General features: G+C 45.2%; 1 protein-coding gene across 6 annotated transcripts in view; it reads left to right on the top strand.

Moving 5' to 3' along the window:
* Positions 1–18,599, top strand: part of FAN1 (FANCD2 and FANCI associated nuclease 1) — a 30,142-nt gene that overhangs the window by 7,776 nt on the left and 3,767 nt on the right. For 5 of the 6 annotated variants that reach the window (XR_006887520.1, XM_046653765.1, XM_046653764.1 and 2 more), the window contains 8 exons: positions 1,704–1,937; positions 6,372–6,503; positions 7,988–8,096; positions 9,278–9,397; positions 12,393–12,557; positions 13,067–13,217; positions 17,707–17,810; positions 18,386–18,580. Coding sequence is in view for 5 of the 6 variants with exons in the window: in XM_046653765.1 (XP_046509721.1) it covers positions 1,704–1,937; positions 6,372–6,503; positions 7,988–8,096; positions 9,278–9,397; positions 12,393–12,557; positions 13,067–13,217; positions 17,707–17,810; positions 18,386–18,580 (1,210 nt within the window). In the remaining variant the exon portion in view is untranslated. The remainder of the gene's footprint in view (positions 1–1,703; positions 1,938–6,371; positions 6,504–7,987; positions 8,097–9,277; positions 9,398–12,392; positions 12,558–13,066; positions 13,218–17,706; positions 17,811–18,385; positions 18,581–18,599) is intronic. The other variant, XM_046653767.1, reaches the window with a different exon arrangement.

Here is an 18,599-nt window from a genome sequence, read left to right as displayed (position 1 = left end):
GATAGTACAAATACTAGTCTTTAATAAAACATAGGTATAAATAAGACATACATTATTAAGAAAAATGCCACCTACGATACTTCAAAAAAGTTTATACTGTAGATTTTTAAAAAGTGTTTTAATAAATTATATATTTATAGTTGATTGACTTTAGGAGTATAAAATCCTCTACCCCTGTGGTATGTCAAATGTCTTCTGAGTCCTTTCTTTATCTAATTGTATTTCTTAAGTATTTTGTTAACCTTAACATAACATTTTATGAGTGAACATTAAAATTAGCAGTATCAGCGCTTAGCGTATGAACAGAAATAAGTGATTAACCTTTTTTATTACAGATTTTGGACTTGTAGGAAAATGAGATTCTCAAGACTCTTCGTTGTACTAAAATCACTGTCCTTTAAGACTGTACTTTATTTCTTCATTTTGTTGTGGAGCCCAACAGTGGAATCGCAGAGTCTCTGACAGCCCCACCCAAGGGCAGTGCCTGGTTATCTTATTCTGCTGTTATCCTGAGGAAACGGAAAAAGGCTCAGTATCTACACTTTCTTAGTCCTAGTACATAGTCACTGTTCATTTTGCCATATTTAATGCTTCCTTCAGCAACTTGGAGCCTTGCTCCACGGGACATTCCTGGGGCTCTGCATGGAGATGGAGGAAGTGGGCACTTTTTATCAGTCTCTGTACATGAATGGTTCTCAACTAAATGGTGGTATGATAGGATCCCACCCTTGTCCCCGTAGGTCTTTGATGGTGGCACTAGTCTCTACTCATCCTGGTGGCCTCTAGGGATGCAGCACTGCTTTTGTTTAATAGCTTCTGGGATGGATAAGAAAGTATGAGGTCTTCCACTAGGCCCATGGTTCTCAGCTGGGGTCATTTTGCCCTCCAGGGGACGTCTGACAATGTCTGGAAGCATTTTTGATTGTCATGACTAAGTGGGGGAGTGGTTGTTACTCATTTAGTGAGTGGAGGCCAGGGATGCTGCTGAGCATCCTGAGCAGGACAGGCCCCACCCAGCAAAGAATTATCCAGCCCAAAGGTCAACGGTGTTGAGGTTGAGAAACCTTGCTCTAGATGGTATCTAAGTTGTTAGAGCCATAGGGCCCACATATCCCTGAATTTAATTCAGACCTCTAAGCCCATCTTGAAGGCATCCAGAATCAAACGGAATTCACTCTGAGATTACCTTGGGAATGGAGATGCTCTGGACTGCTTTGCACATCAGAGAATAGCACCAAACTTTGGTCTAAATTTGTACTACTGCCTGTTACAAAACCATGCTGCCTTACCAAGAGCCTTTGATAATGACGTTTTAAATAAATACCTATTATTGAATGTAAATTGTCACTCAAGTCAAGATGTAAGAGTTGCTAATGTCAAATAGGTAATACTTTTATGAGTTTTCTTGGTATTTTACATGTTCACGACCAGTGTCAACCCTATCTTGCTTTTTTATTCAGCCAAACCATGAGTGAAACTGGAGATATAATTTCGTTTAACCCTCACTCTATCCCTAGATGGGGCTCTTTGCCCCAGAGAAGTTAAGAAATGCTCCACTGTTACACAACTGGAAGTGGTAGATTTGTGTCAGGCTTAGAATAATCAATGCCACTTATCTTTATTTTATCTGAAAATAATTTATAAAATCTTATATCCAAATGCTTAAAAACCAGAAAGTTATTTCTGTGTTGTATATGTTTCAGAGCTAAAGACTTGGTGGGACAGTCACTGAGAGTCTGTAAAGGCCCCCGGGCTGTGTTTTCCCGCATCTTGCTTCTGTTTTCGTTGACCGATTCACTGGAAGATGAGGAAGCCGCCTGTGGTGGTCAGGGACAGCTTTCTACTGTGCTCTTGGTCAATCTCGGCCGAGTGGAGTTTCCTAGGTATACCATCAATCGGAAAACCCAGATCTTCCAAGATAGAGACGATCTTATCAGGTGAGAAGCTCACTATAATAGCTGTGTATTTTAAATTTATGTAAAAGGTTATTAATTTTTTGCTAGCCACAGTAGAAACGTAAGTCAATAGCTAAAACAGTTTTTGAAGATTTTTGTTATCTTTATGCCTCACTTGTATACATTTCTAAGACTACAGGAGAATGTAGAAATGTGCTTAGATTAAGGTTGCCAAAAGCAGTGAGTTTTGAGTTAGAGCTACAAAAATTTTCCCTGGCTCACGTTCCCAAATAGCTTTGGCAGGGAGCATTTTTTAAATATAGACGTTTGAACAAGCCTGCCTTGTAAATATGTTGTTGGCATGAACAAGGCTGAAGATGAATGTTTTCCTTTTAATAAGGCATTAGCATAGCTAATGCTGACTTTTGTACCGTACACAAGAATCATGCACATGATGATTAGAAATTTTCACTGATATATTTTGGTACATGGATTTAGTGAATATTTGGTTTGATTGACAAAAGTAAATTTTAATAAAGAGTGATATAGTTCCTACAGGAAAAAAAATGCTTGGATTTTCTTAAAAAACCACCTTTTATAAGAAAAATTAATTTGGATTTCCTAAATGTTACTTTTCCTAATATAATATTTTCCTAAAATATTACTTTTGATTCTTGATTTAAGGTTTATGACTCAAATTTATTAATTCTCATACTTGATTTTAGAAAAGTTGTGGAAGTGTTGCCTAGTATGTGCTTTAAAAAGTAAATTATTGAAATTATTGAATCAAAGCAGTGTCACTATAAACTGATTTTAGCCCATTTTGCTTTAGTTACCAGGAAGCTCAATATCTTGTTTGTGTTCAGTTAGAATCATTTTTAGTCAAATCTTCTAATAAGAATATTTCTCCTTACCCTGTTTTCAGTTGTCTCATGTCTTTTTGCCTTTTCATTTTTAGTCACTTTATGCTTTTCTCTTTTGTGAGAATGTGTACTCTGAAGCCAAGTTCCAGTCTCTAAACTAATGAATTGAAACCACTCTGTGCCTCACTTTCTTCATCTGTAAAATGGGGAGAATGATAGTATATTCCTGCAAATGTGTGTTGTCACATGTGAAGTACTTAGAGCCTTGACTATGGGGATTGCTTAATGCATCTTAGTTAGCATTATAATTGTCATTATTACTGATTTATCTAAGGGAGATTATTTTTCAGTTGTATGATTGACAAAACCATGGTTAAGTTCAAAAGTAAGGGAGCTAGGGAGAAAAAAATAAGCCATCTGTATTCTTTTTGGAAAGCAAGTATGCTGTAAATAGTAAAAAATAATTAAAACTCATTTTGTTATGCAAAGGGTCTTAACATGTAAATGAAATTGGACTTTGCTGGCTTCAGGAAGGGTAATTATGCAATTCCTGGGAATGTGGTATCTCCCTGAGAACCCTTTCTGCCCACGTTGGTGCTTGGAAATAGTGGACCCTTCCTTTACTTTTTCCTCGTTTATTCAGTACACCTGAGATGAGTGTTGAGTCCCTTCAGGTGCCTGGGTGGGGGAGTTTGCAGCTTGAACAACACAGATGTCTGCTTTCACGGGGTTGCATTTTACTGAGGGAGATAGAAACTAAAACAGAAAATTACAGTGTGTGAAAAGTGCTATGAAAATTGAGGAGTGGGCTGGAGAAGTTCTGCTTTGTGTGTAGAATGTCAGGCAGAGAGTGTCCCTGGAGAGGTGATGTTTGATGTGAGACTTGAGAGTGCGGAGCAGCCCGTTGTGCGGAGGTCTGGGGGCCTGCATCCAGGCAGCATGGAGAGCGTGTGCACACCCCCTGAGAACGGGGAGAGCTTGCTGAGGCGGAGAGTCTCAGAGGAGCTCCGGACCAAAGCCCCGGGAGCCAGCCATGTGGGGGAAGGTGACAGGAACGTAGGGCCAGGGGTGCTTGGCCTCAGAAGCCCTGGCGAGCAGACCGACTTGTGTTCTCTGAGTACTGGGAAGCTGTTGAAGGGGTTTAGGCAGGTGAGGGATCTGTTTCACAGTTTACACAAGCCTCCTGTGGATTGGGGGTGGAGGGTGGCCAGGGGAGCCCCCGGAGGGCTGGTTGAACCTTGGTGGGCTAGGCGAAGGCCTTGACTGCGCTAGGTCCAGCAGCAGTGGAGAGAAGTGAACTTGTATGAAATATTTTGGGAGTAGGACAGGAGTAGGGGCAGGGCTGAGGCTGCAGTGGACGGAAGCTGAAAGGGCCCCTCTCATGGCCTGGGGCCCCTCATCCCCTGGGAAAGGTCTCATGAGGAAGCTTCCATGGGGAGTGTGGCTGGGAAGGCACAGGTAGGAAGTAGCCATCCTGTGGAGTGCGAAGGCAGACTTCCCAGGGGAGCTCTGGCCAGACGGAGGTGCCGGAGTAAGTGCTCATTTGCAACCTCATCTCGAATTAAGGTGAAACCAGGGGCCAGCCTGGTGGCCCAGTGGTTAATTTTACAAATTCGGCTTCAATGGCCCAGGGTTCGCTGGTTTGGATCCTGGGGGCAGAGCTACCCACTGCTTGTCAAACCATGCTGTGGCAGGCATCCCACATATAAAGTAGAGGAAGATGGGGACAAATGGGCTCAGGGCCAGTCTTCCTCAGCAAAAAGAGGAGGATTGGTGGCAGATGTTAGCTCAGGGCTAATCTTCCTCAAAACAAAACAAACAAACAAAAATAAAGTGAAATCAGTCAGACTGGGCCTGTTATTTTTCCAGCACAATTCAGGGAGCTGGGTACAGGCTCTGAGGTCAACATGGACACTGTGACTAGGGGGTCTAGGTGAACAGTATGTTCACTGGTGAGTGGTGGACTGGTTGACTCTGGGTCGGGTATGTAGGCCTGCAGGACAAGAGTTGCTTACAGCTGGGGAAGTGGGGATCCTGGTGGGGGCAAGTGTGTCAGGTAGGGGTCTTGGTGAAGTTGGGGAATTGTTGTCTTCAGTAAATGAGCTGAAAGGATTGGTGGTAGAGGTCAGTGAGTGAAATGCTTGAAATCTAGATTTCAAGGATGATGCAGTTCATCAGAGACAGAAGGTGGAGAAAGGGGTTGTTGGTGAGGAGGTATTGAAACTGAGTGTATTCTTCATCCTCACAGATGTTGAAGTCACAGGCCATGATGGTGGAGGCCATGATGGCAAGAGACATGAGGTAGAGCAGGCAGAAGATGACAGGAGGCTGGTAGATGTCTGCAAGAAGGAACGTGAGCTTCCAAGGAATGGGAGGCTTTCCAGGAGGGAAGAATGATTTAGAAGTAGCCATGGGAAGAAAGGAGGACTCCTCCATCGGTCTCAGCCCTGAATGGGAGGGCTGTGAGAAGAGCCATCCCCCACTTGAGAGGGCTGTAGGGGAAGCCACGTTCTCAGCCAGGTTTTAGAGAAGGAAGGAGACAGAGGGTGGAGGGGAGAGGTTGAGGATGTGGAAGAAGATGCTGCTCCTGGTTTGGCAGTTCCACGCAGTGCTGGGGAAAGGTTTGGGTGAGATGAGGGCTGGTAACTGTGGCTGGTGGCGATGGAGGTAGCTGGGGAGAGGAGGCGTGATGGGCTTGGTTTGGATGGCCTCTTGAGGGTAGGGCTAGGTTCAAGCTCACAGCCGGGTGCATAGGGGCTGCTCCTGACCCTCTGGACTGTGGGAGGGGCTGGGGTCGGGAGGCTGGGCCAGCCTCCAGGCACTTTCTCCCTGTTGTATTCTCTTTTCTTATTGACCTTAGAATTGTCTATTAACATATTATAAGAGAATTAGAGCAAGAGTTTGTGAGCAAATTTTTACATTTAGAGGCAATTTCTTTTACTCTTATTTGCTCATATTTGCACATACTGATACTGCATGCTTTTCTTTCAGGTGTGAGTCCAAAATACAATGACTGTGTACTCAAAGTGTTACAGAATCAGTTGGGCAGATGTCCTTGTTTTTAGTATCTAAAAGTGCAGTGAGAAGTTGTCTTTCTTCAGCTAAGTGGTTTTATAGCATTTCAGCATTGCTATCTCCCAGAGTGTCCCTGAAGTTATTTTTGAAAATCCCAAGTAATTCTCTTAGTTTGCGTAGCATCCCTCTGGCTATCTCTGACTCAATGATTAAGTTACCCAATCTACACCTTAATATAATTCTGAAGTCAGTTACGTGTTTATGTGGTTGCTGCCAGATTGTTGAGTGAATGAATGAATGAGTACTAAAAATCGGAATTGATAAGCTGATCAATATTACATTTGTATAATGGAACATGTTGTGTAATAATACAGTATGAATGTTTTTATCTTTCTAGTTGGGTAGCCTGTATTAGTTCTTCTAGGCCACTCCAGTGGAATACTGGTAAATTATTACTAGAATAAAATGTAAATAACCCTTATATTTTCAAAACACACTTTTACCCTTCTGAATTAGATCTAGTGGGTAGGATGTGGTAATTTTTTATATATGTGCTCATTCACATTTGAAGCTTGGATCGCGTGGTTTTCTTCCCCAGATATGCAGCAGCTGCACACATGCTGAGTGACATTTCTACTGCAATGGCCAATGGGAACTGGAAAGAAGCTAAAGAGCTCTCTCAGTGTGCAAAAAGGGATTGGAACAAGCTGAAAAACCACCCTTCCCTGAGGTGAGATTTTTTTTTAGGTACTTGTCAAAATTTACTTATTGGCCAAGTTGTTCCAACCACATAAGGTAATTTTCTTCACAAAGAACATACTCCTTTTTTTCTGTGGACTTGAATTTCTGATTTGCTTTGTGTAGAGTCAAGGTGCTGCATGAAAGAGAAGAAATGTCTAAAAGTTTGAAGTGAATTTTCTGTAACTCAGGCCCTTGTGCAACAGGCATTCAAGTGAACACACACACAGCTTTGAGCTTGCAGTCTTTGGGTGTGTTGGCTTCTCTGAGTGGTGGTCAGCTGCATTTAAATTTGGGGAAACCCAGCAGCAGGACAGAAGTTGTGGGAAGCATGCTAGATGTGTTCTTCAGTGGAAATTCAAGTAGGCGTTATTCTGAAAAAGAAAACTAAATTGAACATTTATTTTAAAAGTTCAAGTACACAGCACATCACCCTTCTTTGTTTTTGTTTGTTCAATGTTAAACATATTTCGTATTTGTTAAGAAATTTTTACCTCTGTTGTGACTAGTGATGAGAAAATCTAGTATTGTTAAATATCTCTTTCAAAAAGACATTTGGGACATAAAGTTCATACAGAAAAAATATTGCCTTAAAAACCAGAGCGAAGAAAATGGCCTTTACTGTTAAGAAAAAAATAACTGAATGCTTTGCCTATATTTTGTTTGGGAGGATTCTGTAATTCAGACGGAAAATTGATGCATTTCCTAAAAGACCTTTCTAGAAATGAGGTAACCAATGTGGATTTGTTACGCTTGTGATGTGTACATACGTTGGAGGATTTTCTTAAGATAATTTAGGAAAATTTGTTAACATTTCTCAGACCAAACAGCAAAAAAATGTTTTAAAACAAGTTAATAGATGATTTTCTTCATTGAAAAAAAAAAAAGAAATCTTTACCAGGAAGTTAGATTGCTACAGAACAAAGGTTGGTAGACTTCTTCTGTGAAGGGCCAGCTAGTCAATATTTTAGGCTTTGCAGGTCATATGGTCTCTGTTGCAGCTACTTAACTCTGCCATTGTGCTGCAAGAGCAGCCACAGGCAGAGCGTGAAGGAATGAGTGGGGCTGTGTTCCAATGTGGCTTTATTTAGGGACTTTGAGATAAGAGTTTCACATAATTTTTACATACCGCAGACTAGTCTCCTTTTGGTTTATTTTAACCATTTAAAAATGGGAAAACCATGCTTAGTTTGCAGGACATACAAAAATCAGGTGGTGGGCCCTGGGTTTGGCCCGAGGGCCGTAGTTTACTGACCTCCTGCTTAGAATATTACCAGTTCTCATTTTACTCCACTGTCTAAGTGACCTAGGAAATGGTGGCTGGCTGTAAGGATGTAGGTTTGTGGTGTAGAAAATTGTACACAACTGACAGTATTTTTTAAAAGGTAGGAATTGAATCTGCTCTCTTACTTCGCGTAATTGTCTTACAACAAATAAACCAGATTACTAAACTGCTGGTGTGCGTCTTCATTTCAGATACCATGAGAATCTACCACTCTTTCTTCGGTGTTTTACTGTCGGGTGGATTTATACAAGGATTTTGTCTCGGACTGTTGAAATACTGCAGAGACTTCACATGTATGAGGTGAGAGCACAAGCTGCAGGCCCCGCTCTTGCTGATGTGTCTGTGATAAGCTGTGGAGGAGAGCCTGCCGTGCTCTCGACATTTTCCATGTGTTTGGGCAGTGTACAGTAATGTAATGAAAGCGTACCTCATGTGGGCAGCCTGCTGTCTCCTGGGTGGTGGGAAGACGGCCGAAGACCACCAACTGTTTCGTCTGCTCATGAGTTGAGTGTGCACCAGGATGCCTGGGAGTTATGGACAGAGCCCTGCAGGGAGCCCAGACAGGGCCTGCAGCTGAGTCTGAGCCCCTTTCAGAACTCCGTGTGGGACTTGGGAGGTCTTCAGAACTCTCTGAGGTGGAGACCGCACATCTGCTTGTGTTTCCCTGACAGCTGTCCTGGACTGTCTGGAAGTAATTTACAATCACAAGTCAGAAATTTGGTTGTATCCTTCCTTATACTAAACATTGTGAGATTGCTAGAGTTAACTTTTGTTATGTTTTGACGTTTCTGTATTGAAAAATGATGTTTTGCAAAGGATATGCTGCAGCTGGGTTTCTTGACCTGGGTCCCTGGATCCTAAGAGGATCCATGGGATGAGCTTCTGGAATCTGTAAACTCCACAATTGTGCGTATATGGGGGTTTGTGCATTTTTCTGAGGAGAATCATTAGATGTTTCAAGGAGATTCATGAACCACAAAAGATTAATATAAGGAATCACCAAACAGTTTGTGTGTAGATCCAGAAAGTCTCCCTGTTGAGGTGGGATCCTTGGGTGAAGACACCCATCGTTACTGTCTTGCCCTTGCCAAATTCCTCACACTGTGGGCCCTGTGACCTCCTGGGTTCCCAGGAGTATGTGGGTCTGCAGCCCCTGACCAGTGCTCGGCCACCTAGAGCTTGAGCCTCTGCGGCCCTGCGCTGGTTGACTTGGTTTGCAGAGAACACGTGCACAGATCTCTGTGTGCTCGCCAGTTGGCAGGGGACCTGCGAAGAATGTAGGGATGCCTCGGAGCTCAGGCCCACCCTAGAGGGACGTCTCCGAGTCCCTGTCCTGTTAGTCTGGGATCCTTGGCCTTATTTTAGGAAGGAAAGGTATGCTTTATAAATATACTTTGCAAATTTTATTGGCTACTAAATATAATTAGAGTTTTTTGGTGTGTGAGTCTAATGAGCCCCCTTTGTTGTTGTTGTTGCAACAGGAAGCAGTCAAGGAACTTGAAGACCTTTTGTCCCAGAAAGTGTACTGTCCTGACAGCAGAGGCCGGTGGTGGGACAGACTGGCTCTCAACTTGCACCAGCACTTGAAACGCCTTGAACCGGTACTCAGTGACTAGATATATCCAAGCCTTCTTTTTGCTTTTGCATAAATTTAAAAAATATGGCGAACTAGTAATACCTTAAAAATGTCAATACAGGGGCCGGCCCAGTAGCACAGCAGTTAAGTGCGCACATTCCGCTTTGGCGGCCCTGGGTTCACGGGTTCGGATCCTGGGTGCAAACATGGCACTGCTTGGCAAGCCATGCTGTGGTAGGCGTCCCACATGTAAAGTAGAGGAAGATGGGCACGGATGTTAGCTCAGGGCTAGTCTTCCTCAGCAAAAAGAGGACGCTTGGCAGCAGTTAGCTCAGGGCTAATCTTCCTCAAAAAAAAAAAAGTAAATATAATTTGAATGTTTATTTTTTTAGCATTCTTCTTTTGTCTGTGTTCCTCCAACCCCAAAAGAAGTAGCAAGGATGCTAACACAAGCGTTACAGTGAAGACAGGAGACTTTTGTCTTCCCATCACTGATTTGGGAGATGGGTTGGCAGGAGGATCTGGTTGGGATTTAGGAAATAAGATCTAGGGAGAGTTAGACGTCTCCACCCTCAGCAGGTGCTTCCTTTTCTGGAAATGGTGATTTTATTAACTTTTTGCTTGGGGCCTCCAGGTAGGAAGATTGACGAAAGGTGTCCTTTCCCTTGGGAAGTGTATTGTCTGACTAGCCCTGAGCAGGCAACCTTCTCTCCTGGGCGCTGGTATTCTCTGTGCCAAGGATCTTGGGAGTCCAAGTATCCTGTTAGCTGCCTTGGTCCAGCAGGGTGGTGCCTCTGAAGCCTGCTGCTGCTGTGCCCAGCGACAACAGTGGCTCTTTGTGTGGCTGCCCGAGGCTCCACCTGTCTCCACGCCAGCTTTGCATTTGTGTTGAATGGAGGGGACTGTGCCTCTTTTGTTTTTCCCAGTGGCACATTAAGTGAATCAGGGTGATGCAGGGGCGGAAAAATTGACCCTGGGTGTGGAAATATGACATACTGTTTGTACTGCCTGAAGCTGAAAAAGTGCCTTGTTACCTAAAGTGCTTCAGGCCAGTGAGGGCTGTTTTTGCTCTGGGAGGCGCGTGTGGTGCTTCCCTGCCTCTTGCTGTTTGCTCGGGCTGAAATAGCAAGAGAAGGCGTCCGTTAGCCCAGAACGAAACTGGCGAAAGGTGGTTTATGCTGGCTCTTTCTTTCAATGAAATAAAGATTCAAAAGAGTGGACAAATTTCCCCCTTGTTCTACTAATAGGAGCATTCCCTCCTATTCTCAGAGATAGACAAGCCGCTGAGCTTATTTTTGAGATTGATGGAAAATCATAGTTCCTTTTAGCCTTTTCCCAAAGATCTTACAGGTCACACTCATAATCTTTATTATTTTGTTACCATTCCTTCTGTTCTTTACATCGGTCTCCAGTGATGGAATCTACCAGCAGAGTGTTGCTTCCTGCAAAGTGCCCAGGAGCTGGCCAGGACAGGCAGAGGAGCAACCCGGCCAGGCCCCGCCGGCACTGGCCCCTGCTGGGGTAACAGCGCACCTCAGTGTCTCATTCTCTCTTCTTGATTCCTTTGGACTTCTCCACTCCTGATGGCCTGATCCTTCATTGATTTGCAGGGTTGTGGTTTTTTTTTTGACTTTTTATTCTTTTATTGTAGTAAAATATATATAAGTAAAACTTGCCATTTTAACAATCTTTAGGTGTACAATTGAGTGGCATTAATTATACTCCCAATGTTGTGCCAGCATCACCACCATCTATTTCCCAACCTTTTCATCACTCCCAACAGAAGCTTTGCCCCATTAAGCAATAACTTCTCATTCTCTCCTCCCCCCAGCCCCTAGTAACCTCTAATCTACTTTCTGTTTTTATGAATTTGCCTGTTCTAGATAGTTCATGTAAGTGGAATCATATAATATTTGTCCTTTTATGCCTGGTTTATTTCACTTAGCATAGTGTCCTCAAGGTTCATCTATGTTGTAACAGGTATCAGAATTGCCTTCCTTTTCAAGGCTGAATAATATTCCATTGTATGGATAGACCACATTTTATTTATCCATTCATCTGTTGATGGACACTTGGGTTGTTTCCACATTTTGGCGATTGTGAATAATGCTGCTCTGAACATGGGTATACCAATATCTGTTCGAAACTCTGCTTTCATTTCTTTTAGATGTATACCCAGAAGTAGAATTGCTGGGTCATATGGTAATTCTGCATTTAGCTTTTGGAGGAACTGCCATACTGTTTTTCAGTGTTTGAGTCATTTTTACATTCCTGCTGGCAATGCATGCGTGTCCCAATTTCTCCCACTTCCTCACCAACACTTAGCATTTTCCATTTTTCTGATTATAGTCATCCTGGTAGGTGTGAACTGATATCCTAGTGTGGTTTTTTTGGGGGGGTATTTTTGTTTGTTTATTTGTCCAACTCTGAATAACCTTAGGAAATGCATCTGACATCTCCAAACCTAAGGTTCTTCTCCCTGTAAATGAGGAATTTGGACCAGCTCTGTGGTTCCTGACTGTACGTGAGACTTACCTGGGAGCTCTGAAACAGTCGGACGCCTGTACCCCTGGCCTGGAGGTGCTCATTCTGTGGATTGGGCGGGGACATATGTCTTCTGTCAGAGCTCCCCAGGTGATGCCCTGAGGACCACTGAGCCAGGACTTTCTCTCCAGTCTTCTTCAGCCCACCAACCGGGGGTGTCCCTGACTGTCTAGGTCTCTGAGGATGTGCCAGCTGATACCTACCACATCTGCACATATCACCAGAAAGCAGTGTCAGGAGCTCGGCCACTTGTGCTCCAGACATGAATAGTCAGGGATTATGAGTCATCTGTGCATTCAGAGTATCAGAATGAGACTTAGGGAGATATCCTTATTGTCTGGAAGTACTGCTTTGCCCATTTGCTAATTAGCACAATTGAATGAATAATTCACCGTGGGGTTTCCTGTCACACTAAATTGGTGGATGCTGCCAGAGGGTCTTTTAGGATCTCACTGTGGGATCATATTCTTTGCTAGGCTATCAAGTGCATCACAGAAGGGCTGGCTGACCCAGAAGTGAGAACAGGACATCGTCTTTCACTTTATCAGAGAGCTGTGCGCCTGAGGGAGTCTCCAAGCTGTCGGAAGTATAGGCGCCTCTTCCATCAGCTCCCAGAAATAACTATGGAAGATGTTACACATGTGAGTGAATATTTGGGCCCTTTGTATTTAAATCTAATTACTGAGTTTTTTTCCTGACTGGAAGTAGCACAAGAACTTTTAGTGTGCATTTTTCTCTTAGACATAGAAAAATCTAATGCTCATTTTAGACACTGACTTGGCTGTTGCTCCCTGTTTCACACCAGTGCCTCCCAGGTCAGAAGGCTGGGCTGGCTGCGGCGTGGGTAGCTCATGCCTCGGGAGTTTCTCTAAAACTCCTGAGTCAGAAGCTCACAGCCTTTGTCAGGTTCACCTGCTTGATCAGGGGCCTGGAGAGCAGCTCTGGGGGCCACAGGCTCCCTGTGGGCTGGGGCAGTGACCTTTCTGCATCCTGGCAGGTACCAGAGTGTGGGGTCACATGGCCACATGCTCTGCTAGGAATGAGTGGCTTTGAGGGGCCTAGGAAAGTGCATCCTCAGGACACCAAAGTCAGGTTTGCAGGGATTGTAGCTGAAGTGAGGCTAATCCACGTTCTCCCACTGCTGTTCCAGGTGACCATCACGGGCCGCCTGTGCCCGCAGAGTGGGATGGGCAAGTCTGTGTTTGTGATGGAGGCCGAGGAGGCCACTGCCCCTGCTACAGTCCTGTGTTCCGTGGAGGAGCTGGCGCTGGCTTATTACAGACGTGGTGGCTTCGACCAGGGTAATGTGCAGCATTTTTCTCAGCCCACCACTGACTGTGTGACGGACAGTATTGCTAGATGGTTTGCCAGCAGCAGGTGGCTGTTGTCTATCGTCCTCTGCCCCGAGAGGAAGATGCTGGTGACTGGGAGGTGTGGACGAGAATTTTACTAACTTCTATTTGTTAAAGGCCATCTTCTATTCAGCCAGTATCCGCCACCTAGCGCCCATGAGGAACAGTGCTCTCTGGTGAGATGTTAGAAGTGAGGGAGACTGGTTTTGCTCTCAGAGAGTTATTAGGCAGAGGATCCACAGAGATGCTGCCTGATAACCAAACCAGTTAGAGGAGACAGGAGCTAGGAGCTGGGGCAAGGCCGCTTCCAAAAGGAGGGAGCAGGCCTCATAGGTAATGACTTTAAGGAGATTGAAGGACCACGTCCTGGGATGACAGCACCAGTGGAACCAGAGAAGTTGCCAGAAAGAGCAGTGATTTGAATTCCTTGTAAGATGAGCTCTCTTGATCCCCTGTGAGGGAGGAGAATAAAAGTCAATAAGAATCTGAGCTTTTCCTGTCTTCCTTTCCGAGAAGTTCGTGGCGATCACATTGCTCCTTCTGCTGCATCATCTTTTTGGTACATTTCCGGGGAACTGAGAGACCTCAGAGTGAAATGGTGGCACCTTTGATGGAAATGAAATCAGTGGAGAGAAACACCACTTATTCCCACTGACTGAGCTTGTTGCTGCCTTCACTTTCTTTGTTTTCTTTTTTATTGGTAGGAGAGGAGAGGACCTTCTGTGTGTGTGTGTGTGTGTCTGTGTGTATGTTTGTGTGGTGCAGGGGCCAGTGGTCTGGCACCTCTTGTGCTTGAGTGTGACTTTGTGCTCTTGGAGCTGCTGCTGAGATAGTTTTTGTTTCTGAGTCCACAATGCAGTGGGACCAGAGTCAAGGTTGCCTCCAGGGCTCTTTTTTCTGGGCTACTTGGCATCTGCTTCATTTTGGATTTTGTAGGTTTCATTCAGAGGCCATTTTCTGAAATATGTAGAGCCCAAGTGAGAATTAATTTTGCCAAGTTCCAAGAATGGGAGCCTTGAAGCTAAAGCCCAGAACTCTTGTGCTTTTGCAGGGTAGAAAGGAGGGCTGTTGAAGGCATCGGTGTCTCTGCTGCTTGGGACGTAAAGGCACAATAATGAGAGACCACTGTGGCATGCACATGAGCTTAGAATCTAAGAAATTTAATAGCCAAGGACTAGGGATGCTGCTTGCCAGCCCTTATGGGCCTGGACCCGAAATCCTGTACCTCGTTTCCTCTCAGAACCCGTTGTTCCCTGTGTCCCCTCTGAGAGTGCTGGGAGCTGACCACCAGTGCCCCCACCTTCCACCCAACGCATGTGCTGTCCTCAGGGCCAGGTGCTTCAGAGCGTGGCATGCAGTCTCCCGAGGTCTGGGTTCTGCGCCTCGGAGGGGGACCTGTCCTTGGGAGCTAGTGGCCGTCTGTGTGTGTGACATATACGTGTGACCGAGGAGGTCTCAGAGAGGAAATGCACAGGGGAAGGGGGCAAAGTCCATATTTGGGCATTGGGACTGGGCCGTTTGAGAAGAACCTGAAACACACAGAAGAGAGCCTCCAGCATGCTTCCTAGCGTGGTTTTTTGTGGGGCCTTTTGTGCCCAGGAAGTGGCTGGTTTTGGTTGAAGGTGTTAGCACCCTTGCAGAGGTATTTCTTCTCCACAGAGACATTTGAGAGTGAGGGCCCCCCTATGGGAGGGTCTGTTAACCCACAGCCGTGCCCCGTAGTCTACAGTAACCGTGTCATAGAGCAACCCCACACTTGCACAGTGTATGTTGGTGCTTGTGGGCGAGAGTTGCTCTGGGAGTCTCTTGTCACCATGTAAGCCTTGTGACCATAATAGTAGCAAAGAGGTTTTTTAAAAAAAATAATTTACTTATCTCTTATGTCTTTCGGAAACTGTTTATGTTTGTGGTTTATCTGCATCAGCGTCTCTTCCCCTCTTTTCTTTTTTCTTTGATTTTGGTCTCAGAGAATGAACCATGGATTCAGTCCTTTATCTAAGGCCCAGGCTAAAGAAAAGACATCAAGAATTTGTCTTTTAATTGGTAAAATGAATTTGGCAGTCTTTGTCCTTAGTGGAACGTAGTACTGAATAGAAAAAGTAAAATTAAACACTGTGAGACGGGAGCTGCAGAGGAAGCTGTCATCTGCCCAGCGGAGATGAGGAAGAGGGCGAGGCAGTTATCCTGGAGATCCGCAGGGCCTGGCTCTAGTCTTGTTTTCTTTTTTAAAACTTTCTTGTGGAAGATATTGGACATGCCTTTGTCCAGAAGTGGGGAGGTATGATGAACCCCATGTACCTACCCAGCTTCCTTCAGTCTTTCCTCCGTCCTCCCTCCCCCCGATTTTGGAAGCAGACACCAGAGGTTGGCTCATGTGGTCTCTTCCGGGGTGGGGGCATCAAGTCCATCCTCATGTCCAGGAGGACTCCCTCTGTGCCCATGCTGAAGGGTTACTAGGATGAAAAACACTGTGTCTTCAAATATGTGTAAATCAGGACAGTATTTCACTTCAGTATTGTGTCAGTGTTCAGAAGATTAATGAGGATCATAAAGCAACAGCTACAAGATGGGATTTTATAAAACATAGGTAATTTCTGCTGAGTGTAAAGACAACGGTTAAGACTAATCCATGCGATCATCTTTATTACTTACAGGGCAGGGTGATGCTCTTGGGGCAGAAGTGCAGATGCCAGTGAAGACAGAGATATGATAGACTTCAAAGGTTAGAATAACAGAATGAGAATTCAGCCCCCAGACAGGTCAGGAGACGTGTGAACGGAGCATGGAGGGAAGAAAGAGCAAGCATCGGGGCATGTGGTGGGCAGGCTGCGAGCCAGGCACAGCGACATGCTTTCTGTTTAGCCATGAGCCTGGAGAACAGATGGACAATTCCAATTCTAGAATATAAAATATTTTTTATATAAAATATTCTTTTCATTTATTAAAATTGATGTGATGAAAATGAGCAGAACCCTGGTCATCAGTCTTAATCTAGAGGTAAGGGCAGTCTCAAACCCCTTCCAGAGAAGTCTGTTTTTGAGTGACTCAGAAGGATCTCACCAAAAACGATTCACTTACGATGAAATGCATGGTGCGCACTGCTTGGGAGTTCAGGAATTCTGACACCCGGTGTTCTGAGTGGCCAGTGTACACACCCAGGCAGAAAGCAGGATGGAAATCAAGCTCCAGCTTTCCTCCTGGCTGGGCAAGGGCCCGAGATCCCAGTGCAAAGCTTTCTGGGAAAAGTTAGAGGACTCAGCCTTGGTCAGGGGACCTGAGTGGGTCCTGTTGTTCCTGCTGCTGAATCCCGGAGGCGGTTGCAGGGATGAGGGACTAGAACTGAGGGGGACAGAAAGAGCACCGCACAGCTGGAGCAGGCGGGACAGAGGGGACCTAGCCACATTGCTCCTGACTGAGGCTCTCGTCCCTGCCCCGAGTGTACTTTCCTAAGGACACATGTGCAGCTGCCTGGTCTCTGTTCTCCTCGTCCTGTGCTGACCGTGACTGCACAGTGGGATGGGGCCCACCAGCCAGAGGAGCTCTTCTGCCATCATGGAGAAATGTGTTCCAGCCTGGCAGGAGGGCATCATGGGAGTCAGCGCCTCCTGCAGCCAAGGCAGTAATCTGGGGAGAGGGGCGTCCACACAGCCACTTCCCCGGGCGGCTGTGGGGAAGTGCAGAGAAGGACTTGCTCTGGGAGACAGGGCTGTGTGCTGTGCCAAGACTGAGCCCTTCGTCGCCCTCCAGACTCTGACATTTATGTGGCCTGGGGCACGTGATGGACCTCTCTGAGGTCATCTCCCAATCAGTGAGTTAGTGTGTGGCATGAGGTCTGAACTAGGTCGTCTCTGAGGTGCAGGGTTTCTATAAAAACCATGAATCTTAGAAACACTGGGCACGCTTGTTCAGGCCGAAGTGATGGAATGCTGGGTCGAATGAGGTGAGTGAAGGCAGCACCTGCTAGATCAGAGGACGCAGGCTCCCAGAATGCTCGGCCTCCTTGTCAGATCCCTTCCAGAAAGCGCTTTTCAAGTGAACCAAGGGGCTCCTGCCCAGAGCCCCTCGCAGGATTCTGGGCCTACCCAGACCCGTTGAATTGAACCCCCAGAACCTGAGGAGGTAATCTGCTTTTATTAATTTATTTTTAAACATGTTCCTTAGGTTTTCCACTAAAGTTTGAAAACCATTGTTTTGTGGCTTTCAATGTGCACTTGAACTTTCCCATGATTACTTTGATTTTTGCCCTTAAATGAGGCTTCTGTATATAAACAATATAATGTAAAAATGTGAGCTAGGAATGGCATAAAAACAGCATTTGCTCTTGCATCTAAAATAGTTCTATTATTTCCTTCAAACTGAGTAGGGAATAGGTCATGGTGGAGGTTTTTAACAACTAGAAAAAACTGATTTTTCTTCCATGTGTGTGACTTTCTCTTAGGGATCCATGGGGAAGGGTCCACCTTTAGCACGCTCTATGGCCTCCTCCTGTGGGACATAATCTTCATGGATGGAGTCCCAGATGTCTTCAGAAACGCCTACCAGGTACCTGTTATGTTGAAGCAAGAGGGTACTTTTTAAGGGAGCAGATGCTTCTGTGCTTGCGCGCTTCACGCCCACCTGTGTCCATGTGTCTGCAGCCGTGGGAAGCCTGCCTCTTGTTACCGGGTTTTGGATCATGGTGCTAATTCCAGTGTAAAGATAGCTTTTAATTTTAAAATCTGATTCATGGAATTTAAAATGTAAGTATGTTAAGTTTTAAACTTTAGGCCTAGTTTACCTTCAGAATTCCATTTGAAACTTTCAGGGTAAGTTTCTTCAGCCCTTCACTGAGCAAGTGTTGGTGCTAGCGCTCTGCCCGGTGTGCTGTGTCACGTGTGCCTACCAAGAGTTCCACTGAGTTTACTTAATGCTCTTTTTGCAAACTATTACTCTAAAAACCAGTGGAATAAGTTGCTTTTATATTACATTACTTAGATAATTTTTACATATCTTTTGAGAAAAGGAATGTATCAATTCAATCAAATTGGCCAATTTCCAAACTTTATAGGTATTGAATATTCTTCTGATTAAGGTTCTCTCCAGGCCCAAAGTGAGAGCTTGTTTTCCCTGCAACACAGGCACTCCCACTGGACTTGTGTACAGACAGCTTCTTCGAAAGCAGGCGGCAGGCCATCGAGGCCAGGCTGCAGCTGATTCACGGTGCCCCTCCAGAGAGCCTGCGAGCCTGGGTGGCAGCTGCGTGGCAGGCGCAGGAAGGCAGAGTGGCTTCCATTGTCAGCTGGGATCGCTTTGCTTCTCTTCAGCAGGCTCAGGTGAAAATCTGCCTGCAAG

Source organism: Equus quagga, chromosome 2, assembly GCF_021613505.1.
Source record: "Equus quagga isolate Etosha38 chromosome 2, UCLA_HA_Equagga_1.0, whole genome shotgun sequence".
NCBI lineage: Eukaryota > Metazoa > Chordata > Mammalia > Perissodactyla > Equidae > Equus > Equus quagga.
This window is presented reverse-complemented; position numbering and strand designations above follow the sequence as displayed.